Raw genomic sequence first — 14806 nt, 5'->3', positions numbered from 1 at the left:
GTCAGCAAAGTGCTCGATCACCTAGGCCATTGATGTGCCCTCATGGCTCCACGCCTGGACAACCTCCAAATTCCCACTGGGCCTATAATTCCCATTTTTATATCCCTGCTCAACCTCTAGTCAAGAATGAAAATTGGAACACCCGCAAAACAGTCCAACTCTCAGATCCTGACTGTACACTTCCGATTTGAAAAAAAAATCAGGCCCCAGGATTTCACCGAAACAGCAAGTTCTGAATGTAATGTGTAAACTTAAACAGGAAATGAGTTGAAGAGATTGATGGGTTACTCGCACTGTAAGGTTCTGAGTTGGAATATTCAAAGCAACCTCAATGTAGAAATGTATTATTAAAGAGCAAAGGTCTGAGTTTAATCGTTCCATACCTGTGTTTTATGGGTGTTAACCAGCGAAGGAGCTGCAGCTACCATGGAACTACTGCGTGGTCTGGGTAAATGAGTTATTTCAGGCTCAGAGGGTCTATCTGGCTTCTCCTCTAGAATTTGTCGAAGTCTTTGCAAGGAATACATCAGTGCCCAGTGAATACCTTCTTCAGACCAATGGGGCTGCAGCAGACAGCGCAATACAGCAACATCAAAATAGGTGGCATACCGAGATTTCTGACTTAGTGGTATGGTCATTGAAGTTCTGTAACAGAGATCATTTACTTTTCTTAATGAAAAGAGTAAGTTGGTCAGAATCATGTGCAAAATAATGATCACATTAATACATGATTGTGGAGAATTTTTTTATTGGACTCGAACAATTATTTCATAATTCCAGATGACCCTTCCCCCTTCATTTTACATATTGGGCACAAGGAGGGGTCAGACGTTTGTGGGTTTCAAGTCCCCCTCCTGGACCTGAGCACAACATCTAGGCTGACATTCCCATGCAGTATTGTGGAATTTCTGCACTGTGGGAGATGCCTTCTTTCAGATGAGACATCACACCAAGACCTTGTCTGCACACTTCAGTCCATGGAAAATATCCCATGACATAATATACAGGAAAAAAGAGCAGGTGGGCTATATCTGACAAATATTTGTCCCACAGTCAACATCACAAAGAGAGATCACCTTGTCATAAAGACACTGCAGCTGGGTGGGAAAAAGCTGGATGCATTTTGGCTCCTGAAGTTGATACTTTGCAACATTGGCGATATTTCAAAAAAGTACTTCTATAGGCTTGAAATTAAATATTCTCCATCGTGGCCAATTAATGTAATCTCAAATGCCTTGCACTATCCACACTAGTATTTTATCTACAGCAGACAGAAGTTCATGCCAAGTGAGTAGCCTGGCAGCATTAGCTACACAGTTAATGAAGGGCAAGATGGGATACCTTCTTCAGGGTCCCCTGTTGCTCTTTGTCCCAGTCCCATTGCTATATTCCCCTCTAGTTCTTCTGATCCAGGTCTCTCAAATCAAGTCCCTCAACCTCTCCAAAAGCCTCTCATCTACCTTTCGACAAACTGAGTGGCAGATCTCAAAGATGGGATTTCCACCCCAAATGGGGGCAGAGGTCTGCCTTTAGCCAATTAACACCCCACCAAATGCCAGATGGGTGTGTGACAGCCAGTACTGGAGGGCTCATGTTCCCACCAACACTTCATGTTATTCATTCATGGGGATGTGGACTTCAGGGACTATGCTAATGTTTATTGTCCATCTCTGATTGGCCTAAAAGAATGAGGTGGTGAGCTGTCTTCTTAAACCTTTGTAGTCCATTTTAAGTACACTCACACTGTTGTTAAGGAGGGAGTTCCAGAATTTTGATCCTTCTCTAGTAAAGGAATAATGGCATAATTCCAAATCAGGATGTTGATAGGTTGGACAGGAAATTGCAGGTGACAGTGCTCCTGTGCACCTTCTGCCCTTGTCCTTCTGGATGGCAGTGATCATGTATTTGAAAGGTGATGTCTATGGAGCCCTGGTTAATTTTCACAGTGCACCTTATAGATGGCACATTCTGCTGCAACTGATCCTGAGGGGAGGAGGGAGTGAATGTTGCCAATCAAGTGGGCAGTTTTGTCCTAAATAGGGTCAAGCTTCTTGAGTGCTGTTTAGGGTACACTCATCCAGGAGAGTGGAACGTAGTTTATCAAGTGGTAACTGTTAAATTCTCTCTTGTTGGTAATGGTCATTGCCTGGCATTTTTCTGGTGTAAATATTACTTGCCACTTGCCTAGTCATGTGTGAAAACAAACAGTAAAAAATGAGGTCTGCAGATGCTGGAGATCACAGCTGCAAATGTGTTGCTGGTCAAAGCACAGCAGGCCAGGCAGCATCTCAGGAATAGAGAATTCGACGTTTCGAGCATAAGCCTGATGAAGGGCTTATGCTCGAAACGTCGAATTCTCTATTCCTGAGATGCTGCCTGGCCTGCTGTGCTTTGACCAGCAACACATTTGCAGCTGTGAAAACAAACACCACACCTCACTGTTTTCTGGCCTAATACCAATTCTTTTATCTGTGCTACTACAGACCCTGCTTTTCATTGAAAATCAATTTTATTCACCAATCTTTTATGTGGTACTTTGTCACTAATTTTTTTGAAATCCATATTAGCAATTTACATTGCATATAATTGATAGATCTTCCTGATAGTCCATCAAAAAAAATTTTTTTAGCTCAGTCAAACTAGAACTGCCTTTGAACAATTCCATGCTGACTTTCCTTTATTAACACAAATCTCTGAAAGGGATTTCCCCTCCACCTCCCCTCCCCGCTTGTCATTTCTAAAGCCTTCCCACCAATAATGTTAAACTGAATAAAAACTGACCAGTTGGACTGGTAATATACTGTGTCTTTCCCTTTTTTGCATTTTTAAATAAGTGAAATGGGAAAAGAACTATTTAAAAATCAAGGATACTGGAGTATTGCTGCATATTTTGAGCTAATAAACTGCCAAATCATTGTAAACACTGTTCACACAGGTGTGGTTTCCAGTACTAGTTGGAGTGTAGTTTGCAGTTGAGTTGGGATCAAACAGTTGTGTACAAATAGAGTTTTGTCTAGCAACAAGCAGCTGATTGGTCTGTGCACTTGGGTCTAGCTATCAAAGACAAAGGCCTTCTGCCAGTCACCCACTATACAATTAGGTCTCAGGGAGCTGAACAGCTTGGGAATTTGAACAGTACTGTGAGAATCCTTTGGGTCTGCATTATTACTCAAGAGCTCTCTCTGTTCTCTGCAGTAAAAGACACTTTAAGGCAGAATAAAATCAGTTGATGTTTATTTCAGTTTATATTTCTTACTATAAGCTGTGATTTTTAACTAACAAGTCCAAGGACTTTCTACAAACGGTCCCCTGTGCACCCTGCAAATTAGTGAATGTCTCTGGAGAAGGAAGACCAAATAGTGTTCTGACCATAGAGTCATAATGATGTACAGCACAGAAACAAAGCCTTCGGTCCAATTCGTCCATTCTGTCCAGAGATCCTAAATTAATCTGGTTAATCCATTAATCAATTAAAAATTAATAATAAATTAATCCATTTAACCATAAGACCATGAGACATAGGAGCAGACATTAGGCCATTCAACCCATCGAGTCCGTTCTGCCATTCAGTCAAGGCTGATAAGTTTATCAACCCCATTCACCCACTTTCTCCCCATAACACTTGATCTCCTTGATATTCAAGAACCTATCTATCTTAGTCTTAAATATACTCTATGACCTGGCCTCAGATGAATTCCACAGGTTCATCACCCTCTGGCAGAAGATGTTTTTAATTATCTCTGCTCTAAAGTATCTTCGCTTTATCCTAATCTCTCCTACCAATGGAAACATCCTCCCAACGTTTACTCTATTTAGTACTCTATATGTTTCAATTAGACCTCCCCTCATCCTTCTAAATTCCATCGTGGATAGACCCGGAGTCCTCAAATGTTTCTTTTTTGCCAGTATAATTGGCCCATATCCCTCTAAACCCTTTCTATTCATGTACACATCCAGATGCCTTTTAAATGTTGTAATTGTACAGCTTCCACCACTTCCTTTGGCAGCTTATTCCATACATGTGAAAATGTTGCCCCTTTGGTCCCTTTTAAATCTTTCCCCTATCACCATAACCTATGCCCTCTATTCCCTGGGGTTGGGGAGTCCGGAAAAAGATCTCCATAAGAATCATTTCAGAAATCCTGTGAACAGAAACTACTGAACTGCTTTCCCAGGCTTTCCTTCCATCCATAACACCTATGTTTCTTTGATTGTAGACATTTGTATGTAAACAAAATGCTTGAAGGACATGCAATACCGCAACACTGTAAATTAAATGCGAAGTTTGAAAATATGTATATCGGGGGAGTTTATAAAGTGATTACAGCTTTAAGTAGTAGCTATATGATAATGGTTCATATTTGTTTACCTGGAGCTAGATTCTAATTGTTTGTAATAAATAGTTATTAAGCTATTGTCAACTACAGAAACCTTGCTATAGTTTCTGCCAACTGCAGTCAAAGAGACAGATAAATGGAAGAATATGCATCCTTCTAAAATGATTTCAGGAATAGTGGGGCATGATTTTTAGCTTGCTGCTCCAGTGAGGCATGGTGGAGCACATTTCCTGATAGTAAGGTACAAGTGAATTCAGTAATAGCATTTGGGAATTGGTTAAATTCATGAAGTAAGATGGGGAAAGACCAGGGAGTTGAATATAACTTGTTTGTTCTTTGAAAGAGCCTTCATACACACCATGGGTCAAATATTTTCCTTTGTGGCTGCATTATTCTACAGTTGGTTTCTTTTCTGTTTGTTCTAGAAAGTACAATACTTTAAAAGAATACTTTCAAAAAGCAAACTTACAGCAGAATAAAAAAAAACCTTTTAGTTGAAAAAAAATCTGTGTTTTGGTGACTTTTTGTTTTTTTTCAAGTTGAGGTAATAAAAACAAGAAAATGCCAGAATTAAACAGATTTGTGTCTTGAGTTTATGAATAAATATTCTTGATCAATTCAGTGCAAATTTATTGAGCAGTGATAAAAATGTAAGAAAGTATGTTTTGCTTAAAGCTGAGTAATGTGACCGATCAAATTACATCTGGATCACAGTGCCTTAAATAAGATAAAAGTTAGAATCTAAACAATCTACTTGATAAACTTGCAGGGGGTTTGGTCTGGTCCATCAGAATAGTTTGAAATTACTTTTGCTTTACCTGCAGAGAACCCGGTAGAAGCATCCAGTAGGTATACTTGGAAATTTACAACCATGTATCAAACTGCTGATTTGATTTTAAAAAAATCTCAAAATAGCAATGACCTACTTTCATTGATGTACTTACTTCTGGTCTTGATGAAAATGCCGTCAGGACTGGTAAAACATCACCAAAGATTTTATCGATTATTTTATGCAGCAAAGATCTCTCAAGCATAAGCAAAACGCTTGAAGAACATGAAATACTGTAAATTAAATTTGAAGTTTGCTCATAATATCCATATTTCCACTGAATAATAAATTATAGTGAATTGTGCTGAGATATTCTAACTTCTGAGAGTTGACTTTGAGACAACCAAAATAATTTCTCTTGCAGGTAACAGGAAACCTAGATTTTCTTCCCTTCTATGTGGCACTTTCTTTTAAGTCTGAAAGGTGAAGCTGTTTAATTCTGTATTTCTTACATTTTTATGTAACTTTAACTCTACTGGAAAACTTAACAGGATAATGCAATCTTTAACTACTAAGCAGCAAATGTTCCAATACAGTAACATCCCATAAACACATCCTTGGCAAAGGCAAATTCAGTAAAATATATTTTGTTATGCGAGTCCTGTAGCAGGGACAGAGAGATAGCTTCCGCAGCCAACGTCTAAACCTTAGAATCCACTGAAATTTAACCTGAAACCCTGGTTGTTTGGAAGCCTGATTCTACCCATTCATGCTGTTTCTATTCTTCCAAAAAAAACCTCATATGCTCTTTACTTCATTGCCTTGGAATAAACCGCTCAGTACCTCTGTCTCAATCTCTCTTCTAACAAAAAAGGACAAAGTACACTTCCTAAGCCATAATATTGTCACATTATTAACAACACATTACAACCTACGTTGCTCAATCATGAATATTTGTATTCTACAAAAACAATATTCCACTGATTCAACAAGAATACTTCATCATTATCTCTGTATTTATATCTGTAACCTTCAATAATATGAAAATGACTCAAAAGATCAAATATCTATGTTTTAATAACATTTCATACTCTTGCATTCAGTATCAAAAGGTAAATGTTGAGAGTGTGGTGCTGGAAAAGCATAGCAGGTCAGGCAGCAACTGAGAAGCAGGAAAATCAACATTTCAGGCAAAAGCCCTTCAAATACTGCCTGACCTTCTGTGCTTTCCCAGCACCACACTCTCAATTCTAATCACCAGCATCTGCAGTCCTCACTTTCGCCTATCAAAAGATAAATGTCAAGCTTGGATGTCATTGTTACTGCTGCTGTAACTTCACTTTCATGACTGTTTATCAATATGATATTTTCCACGGTGGTTGATACTGTAGCAGGCATTGCTGGTTTTGTTCAGTTCAAGAGAAAAATGCATTTTGCATATCACATTTACACTGTCATTCTAATAAAACAAGAGGTCTATTTTTACCTTACTTCATAAATTAGAAAAATTATTGAGTTAGAAGTTCGCTGTCTGCCTTAAAATTTTATTTTGTTTCCTCTGTTATGGTTTCCAGAAAAATGAAGAATCTATTTGCCATGAAATCCCAGGCTTTGCTACTTGATATTTTTAAAACGAACAATCAAGGAGCAGACTGTCTAAAAACAACACAGGAACCATAGCAACTAAAGGTATGGCAACAACCATGGCAAGACGGGCATGCCAATAATCACAGATCTCAGTTTCAGTTGCTGTACCTCGTTAAATATTGAACTCTCACAATTTTTACCTCAATTATTATTAAATAATAATCATTATGAACTCTCAATTATTTTGGTTATCATAATTATCAGCTCTTTATTGGAAACAATTTTCTTTCTTACACATAACAGTTTTACATTGATTTTATGTAATCTCTAGTTTTGTGTTTTTGTTTTATTTATAAATTTTTTTTCAATTTCAAAAATGTACTTTATTCATAGAAAATAAATCTTTGGTACATGGACAGTTAATGAACTCATTCAGAGCTATCCTCTTTTTACCGACAGATGACAAATTAAGTCTTTGATGTCCACCATACCCTATATTTACAGATGACTTCTTGGTCTATAGCTGAGGTGATAGCAGGGTCCAGTTACTGAATGCCCCCACCCCACCCCTTATTCTTTAGCAGAAGGACCTTACATGGTGGTCTTTCCCCACCGCACCTTGGCAGCAGCTGCCCCAAGCTTCAGCGCGTCCCTCAGGACGTAGTCCTGAACCTTGGAACGTGCCAGTTTGCAGCCCTCAGTCAGGATTAACTTCTTCAACTGGAAGACCAACAAGTTTTGGGCAGACCAAAGTGCGTCTTTTATCGAGTTGATGATCCTCCAGGTGCAGTTGATGTTCGTCTTGGTGTACGACCCGGGGAACAGGCCCGGGCAAAGCACGGAATCCCACGTCACGGACCTGCTCAGGACAAACCTCGACAGACACTAGTGCCTTCTTCTCCAGACCTCCTTTGCATAGCCACATTCCAGGAGGTGTGTGACAGTTTTGTATCATCCACAGCCACTTCGAGGACAGTGTGCGGTGGCATAGAGAATCCGGGCATGCATAAAAGGATCTCACAGGCAGTGCCCTTCTCTTCACCAGCCAAGTGATGTCTTGGTGCTTGTTTGAAAGTTCTGGCAATGAGGATTTCAGCCAAATGACTTTGACAGTCTGCCCAGGGAACTACTTAACAGGATCCACCCTCTCCAAAGGGTCTCAAGGACATTACGTGTTGACCACTTCCTGATGGACTTCTGGTTAAAGGTATTTGCCTTCATAAATTTCACTATGAAGGACAGGTGATATGGAACGGTCCAACTACATGGAGTGCGCAATGGCAGTGAGGCCAGGCCCATCCTTCACAACACCGGGGACAGGTAGAACCTCAGTATGTAATCACACTTGGTATTTGCATACCAGGGATCCACGGACAGCTTGATGCAGCCACACCTGAAGGTGGACATTAGGATGAGGGTAGCATTATGTGTGTTTTTCCCCTTTCTTCTGATCTTTATGCATGGTGTCTCTTTGGACATGGTCCATCTTTGATCTCCACATGAAGTGGAAGATGACCCGGGTGAATGCAGTTGTCACTAGCTAGGCTATTAATAACTGCTCATTCCTAACTGCCATCAAGAAAGTGGTGGTGAACTGCCTTCTTAACCCATCATAGTCCAGGTGGTCTTGGTACATCTGTTGTGGTACTATGGAGGGAATATTTGATCCAGCTAAATTATTCTAAGTATTTGCCTCATTCAGATCAATAGTTTAATCAATAATACCTTATGATACCATTAAAATCAAACTTAATGTGGAGTTTAATGGGCAGTTAAAGTACAGCTGAGATTATTCCCAGCCAAATTAAGTAAAAGAGGAGGACAGACTCAAATCCATATTAGAGCAGGGTGGAGTCTGAGATGGGGTTAGCTTATTAAGCAAAAATGCAACTGGATGGATAATATAATCACAATGAAAAGAAATGGGTTTTTTTGCACTGTCGGGGTGAAGATGAGAACAAGTGTTTGGGGAGCTAATTCATAGTGGACTGAAAAAATGCCAATGTTTCCTCTGCACTCCAAACTGATTCAGAAGTATTGAATAGAATCAATTAGTCCCTGTAATTCTTTAGGTGATCTCATTAGGTCTGGTGATCAATGGCTAAATCAATTATACGTCAGATGCAGTTAAGTCTTTATTCTTTGGTCTTAGGACTTGAGGGAGCAAATTAATGCAGATAATTAGTTTGCACTAGATTTGTAGCAAAAGATAAATGATTGTTCATGGCCAGTGGCTAAGCTTGATAAGAAGAAAATGATGTACATGGAATAATGGGCACCAGTGGAAATGAGCAATGGTAATCACACTGAGCTGGATTTCAGAAATGTCTAGAAGATTACAATCATCCATGGTTGCAGTCATTGTGGAACTCATTTAGAAATACTTATTTCTAATGGCTGAGGGACAAATTTTAATTTATTTCAAAAAGCCATGTTGAATGTTGACAGAATGGCCATCTTTACTCCAGATTTGGAATCATAAAAAGAAAGAAATAGAAAATTAAAATGGTAAGAAAGAAAGAGGGAAAAGTTGAAAGTGAAGTTAGAGAAAAAGTAAGTTGGCTTCACTGTATTGTTAGAAATTGGCAGTCTCAGAAGCCAGAGGCTGGAATTTCTCGATATGACTTGGGACAAAGTCAAAATGGGCAGGTTTTAAAACTGGTAGGTGGGGCCCAATTCCAAGACTCGTCCAACAATCAGCAATCTTCAATAACAGTGTAAACTGCAAAACCACATCCAACAATCCTGATGACACCAGTTCCATTGTAGGGATGCATTTCAGATCCACTACAAAGAGTCCATTTTCTGAAAGCTTTGCAATTTAAGTCATTTCTGTTGTACTGTGAAACATAAGGCAATGCCAGTCTGGAATCAAGGATCTAGGCACAAGTAAGTTCAAAAGGTATGGCAAACTGGACATCTCAATGGAATGCTCTACAAGAAGATATACACATTTTTAATACAGTGATTGATTTTAGGGATTGTAATCTTAAAAGCATACTGTCCACTAATTAGACAAGTTCCATTAAAGTGGAAATGTCTGCAGATACATTTCAGTGCATGATCCACAGAATAAATGGTCTTTTGCACTGAACAATAGTGAAATTCAGATTTGACTGTATCTGTGGTCCTTTGTGCTTTAATCTTTCCATTGACTGACAGTTCAGATAGCTGGTGCCTCGTTACAAAGTCTGAACATTTGTTTGAACTCTTTGGTTGACAGCTCATCAATCTGTTTCAATGCTTTAAAGCTTGAACACTTGGCTGAGCTCTTTACCTGAGTTCAAAAGGACCTAATGTATTCAATCATGAAGGTTTTGTTGATAATTTGAGCAATGCAAATTCGTTACAAATGTTTGGCTAAGCCACAAATCCTCAAATGGTTTTAGCTCAGTAAGATCATTGGCGTTCGAGAAACAGTTTACTGTGTTGAGAATTTTATGGTCATTAAATGGGATTATTTTTAAAAATTATTTTTATAGCTGGCTGGTTGTTTATTTTGACAGGCGTTTGGATATTTCAAAATCTTATAGGGTTCGTGAGTTCTGTATGGCGTGGAAACTTGATGATCGTGCATGGCAGGTGAATGGGAGAAAGTGACATCTGCAGATAAGAGTTGAAATGTGTGGTGCTGGAAAAGCACAGCCAGTCAGGCAGCATCCAAGGAGCAGGAGAGTCGATGTTGAGCATAAGTCTTTATCAGGTGAATGAGATACTAAAGGTATGGAGGGGGATGGACAACGAAAGGGTGTGAAGGTATACAGCAGGGAGTGTGTTAGGGGGAAGGGGGGTAATATGGATCTACGGGAAGCATATTGGTTATGGAATGGGTGAGGTGAACGTTTTATGCAATCCTACACTCATTTACCAAACTGGGGCAAAATCCCAATGAATGGACACAGGCTTTTAAACCTGCCTGCCCTGCAAACCATCAACTCCCTTTCCATCTCTGCCCAGCATGAAGATGGTGGGCAGGCCCAGAAGGTGGGGTCATGACATTAAGCAGAGATCCAACTTATAATTCCAATCGTAGAAGGGGAAAATGGAAGAGAAGTGACAAACCCACACTCAAGAAAAAAAACTATCATTCCAGCTCCAGACTTTCTAGCAGATTCTGCAGTCACCATGGATACAAGCCAGTTGAGTGACCAGAGGAGGAGGCAAGAACATCTAAGAAGTAGCTAAGTACCACTAAATGTACATCCACCAAAAGAGCCCGGGCAGGACTTTTGGACAATCTGACAGTAACAGATCTAGAACTACAGTGATGTGACATTTTTCAAAGCAAAGTGTGGTCCTTAACATTATAACCCAATTTTCCAATTAACGTCAAATAGATACCAAAAATACCAGACCTTGTCATTTGATAGTGTGATTATGCGAAATCTTTCCAATATTGGAAATATTCTTCCACTGCAGCCAAAAACACATTGCTTCCTCAATGGTCTGTCAATCCTTCCTGAAATTGTGATCATCCCAGAAGTGACTGATTAAGAGTCCCATACAACTAAAAATGACAGGTCAGTGGTATGAGGCTGTGGGAGCTAATTTGAGGCTATGCAACTATGCAAAGATGGCAGTCCCACTGGAAGAGGTGGGTACTGGAGAGTGGCACGTTGCCTTAAAATGGAGGCATTATTTAAAGTTACAATCGCCAAGTGCCAAAACCAGTGGGTCTCTGGTGGCATGCATTTAGCTCTATCTGTCTGTCACTCACTCGAAATTGCCAAGAGACAGGAAAACATCAGCCCATTGGCTCAATGTCCCCATGTCCAAAATTGCTCCCTGCCCTGACTTCAAACATATTTCAGCAGGACTGGAAACATTCCACCCACTGTGAGCCAATGACGGATATGAATCACCAGAAAATAAAGGCAATAAAAGCTGCTTAAAATCTCCATACTAAACTTCTACGGTTTGTTGTGGTTAGTAATGCCACAGAACATTGACTCATTTTCACAAAGAAGGATGATATAATTATTAACTAATATTAAATAGGAAAGCAGTCGTACCTGGAGTTTGAGGTTCCTTTGTCCTGAGAGGCTTCTGCCGTTTCAAATGAATTTCTTTGATGGCAGCTCTGCTGCCTGGTCTCTGGAGGTACAGAGTCAAGCTGAACAGTCTCACACACCACTTGGAAATCCTTTGAAGCATTTGAGAGTATTAATTAATTTTTGCACGATTATGTTGCCATGTTCACACCTAATAGAAATTATATAGTATTCCCATTTTCAAGACACATCACAATAACACAAAGGAAGTCTTGTAGCTTAATGGGTAATATTCCTGTCTGTAAGTTCCAAGTCCTGGGTTCACGTTCCACACCAAGACTTGCTGGCCATAAAAGACACACATACTCATGATGTGGTTTAAGCAGTTGATGATCAGTCTACTAACACATCCTCATTAGGAAAAAGATACGTGTGAAGAGAAGAAATAAACAACAACCATAAGCAACAATGAATCATTTACAGTTATGTCATTAGCCAGTTTACAGCTTTACTAAAAGTTAGAAGTAACATTTATATAGTTTTTCATACAAATCATTGAACAAAAGAAACACATGATGGTGCATAGATTCAAAACTCCTGCACATTTAAACTGTGTAAGGCGCAGTGTATATCAAGTTCTTGAACTGATCTCTAATATCAAGGGTATGCTGAGTCAAAGTTAAGTACTTGAATGCATGTGGTTTTCGCTTCCATAAAGGTTTTATTTGTAGAACTACTCCAATCAATAAACATTACCTCTCCTGTCACTGATTCAGCTTGTTTTTTTTTGCCCCTGAAGGAATCCTGTTTAATGTAACCAGTTTAATCTCTATTTTAAGCAAGTTGTTAGAAATACTAATTCGGATCAAAATTACCAGTCAGTTTCAACAAAGAAAAACTAGCATGGATTTGAGGTTTTTTTGGTAAGATAACAGAAAGGTTTGGTGAGCGTAATGTGGCTGCTTTGATGTACTTGAATCACCAAAAGGCATGAGAGAAAGTAGCAAATAAAAGGCTTATCATCAAAGTTAGGGCTCATGGAATAAAATGGTACCTGAAGTCTGAAGACAAAAATGACTAAAAGATAAAAGAAAAATTTACAAAAATGTTTAAAAGATTGTCATGATGATTGTTATCTTTAGAGATAACACATTAGAGTCTACCAGGGTTTGGTGTTATTATCTTTGATTTTCTTCATTTGTATTAATTATATCAATCTGTATATACAGAAAACAATCTCAAATTTGTGGATAAGCCAAAACTCAAAAAATGATTTGGGTTGTGAGGATGACAGTGGCATGGAATTTATTAATTTTGGTCAATGAGGCATGCTTAATGGATAAATAGAGCAAAGGTTCCCAACCAAGTAGTGATCGTAACATGATAGAATTTAATATTCTGTTCAAGAGTGAGAAACTTGGGTCACAAACAACTGTGGTTAACTTAAATAAAGAAAATTACAATAAAATGAGGATATAGTTCTCTAAAGTGAACTGGACAGACAGATTAGCAGGAATGATGGTAAACAAGCAGTGGCAGATATTTAAGGAGGTAATTCATGGCTCTTAGCAAAGAATACACTCCAACAAGAAGGGAAGACTCAAAGACAGGGATTATCTAACAATGGCTAACCAAGGAAGTTAAGGAGGCAGAGGTGGGTATTGCAGATGCTGGAGATTAGAGTCAAATTAGAGAGGTTCTGGCAAAACGCAGCAGGTCAGGCAGCATCAAAGGGACAGGAAAATCAACATTTCGGGGAAAAACCCTTCATCAGGAATCAAAGGAAGTTAAGGAGAATATTAAGTTGAAAAAATAAGGATAGGAGGAGGCTAAAGTCAGTGGTCGCCCTGAAGACTGGGATAAATTCAGAATCCAGCAAAGGAAGGCCAAAAAGATAATGAAGACAGAGAAAATAAATGATGAGGGTAAACTGGTGAGAAGCTTAGAATTCCTACAGTGCAGAAACAGGCCATTCATATAAAAACTGACATTTAAGTATTTAAATAGGCAAAGAAGTGTCTAACTAGGATGAATCTGGGGAGATTATTATTGGGAATAAGGAATGGGAGAGAAGTTAAACAGATATTTTGCAACTCTTTATGGAAGAAAATACTTTGGACATCCCATTAATGTAGAAGAATAAGGGGAAGGAATTAAATATTAAGTAGTATTCAACAAACTAATGGGATTAAAAAACATAAGTACCCTGGCCCTGATGACTTGCACGCTAGAATCCTAAAAGAGGTAGTTACAGAGATAGTGAATGCATTGGTTGTAATTTTTAAAAATCTTTGCACTCTGGAGAAGTACCAAAGGATTGAAAACCTGCCAGTGTAGTTCAAAAAGGGAGGGAGGCAAAATGTGGGTAACTATAAGTGAATGAGTCTATCATTTATTGTTGGAAAAGTATGAGGATTGTTCATTCTGGAAGTAACAGTAGTACATTTGGAAAATCATGACCAGTAGATGTGTTATATTTGTACTTCCAAAAGGCATTCAACAAGGTACCTCACAAAAGGTTAAGTCATAAATATGAGCCCACAGTGTTGGTGTCATATATTAGCATGGTTAGAAAATGAGGTAATGTGCAGGAAACAGCAAGTGGGGATAAGGGATTCTTTTTCAGGTCAGTGACTGTAACTAGTGGGGTACCACAAGGTTCAATGCTGGGACAGCAACTGTTTACAATATATGTTAATGATTTGGAGAAGGGAAGTGAATGTAAGATAGTCACATTTGCAGGTGAGTCACAAATAGGTGGAAAAGCAGTTTGTGAAAGGAGCAGAAACAGTTTACAGAGAGATATTGACAGTTTAAGTAAGTGGGCAAACAGTTGGCAAATGGAATATAATATGGGAAAATGCAAAGGTGTTCATTTTGGAAGGGAGAACAAAAGAACAGAATATTATTTAAATGGAAAAAAAAACTTGCAGAAAGCTACAAAGCAAAGGGATTGGAGATACTTTTGCATGAAGCAGAGAAGGCTAGCGCATCTATGCAGTATGCAATCAGGAAACTAATGGAATGTTAGCCCATATTTCAATAGCATATAAGTATAAAAATAGGGAAGTCTTACTGCAACTCCATAAGGTGCTGATGAGACCACATCTGGTGTACTGTGA

General features: G+C 38.8%; 1 protein-coding gene across 1 annotated transcript in view; it reads right to left on the bottom strand.

The window, feature by feature from the left end:
• The window catches only part of LOC132817546 (protein unc-80 homolog), a 270588-nt gene that overhangs the window by 211952 nt on the left and 43830 nt on the right, over window positions 1–14806 (bottom strand). Inside the window, exons 7-8 of the mRNA XM_060828048.1 lie at window positions 11706–11836; window positions 384–645 (exon numbers count right to left, since the gene is read on the bottom strand). Of these exons, the coding sequence (XP_060684031.1) occupies window positions 384–645; window positions 11706–11836 (393 nt within the window). The remainder of the gene's footprint in view (window positions 1–383; window positions 646–11705; window positions 11837–14806) is intronic.

The sequence above is a fragment of the Hemiscyllium ocellatum genome, chromosome 7, assembly GCF_020745735.1.
Source record: "Hemiscyllium ocellatum isolate sHemOce1 chromosome 7, sHemOce1.pat.X.cur, whole genome shotgun sequence".
Lineage (NCBI taxonomy): Eukaryota > Metazoa > Chordata > Chondrichthyes > Orectolobiformes > Hemiscylliidae > Hemiscyllium > Hemiscyllium ocellatum.
Note: the sequence above shows the minus strand (reverse complement) of the source record. Positions and strands in the feature narration are given on the sequence as shown.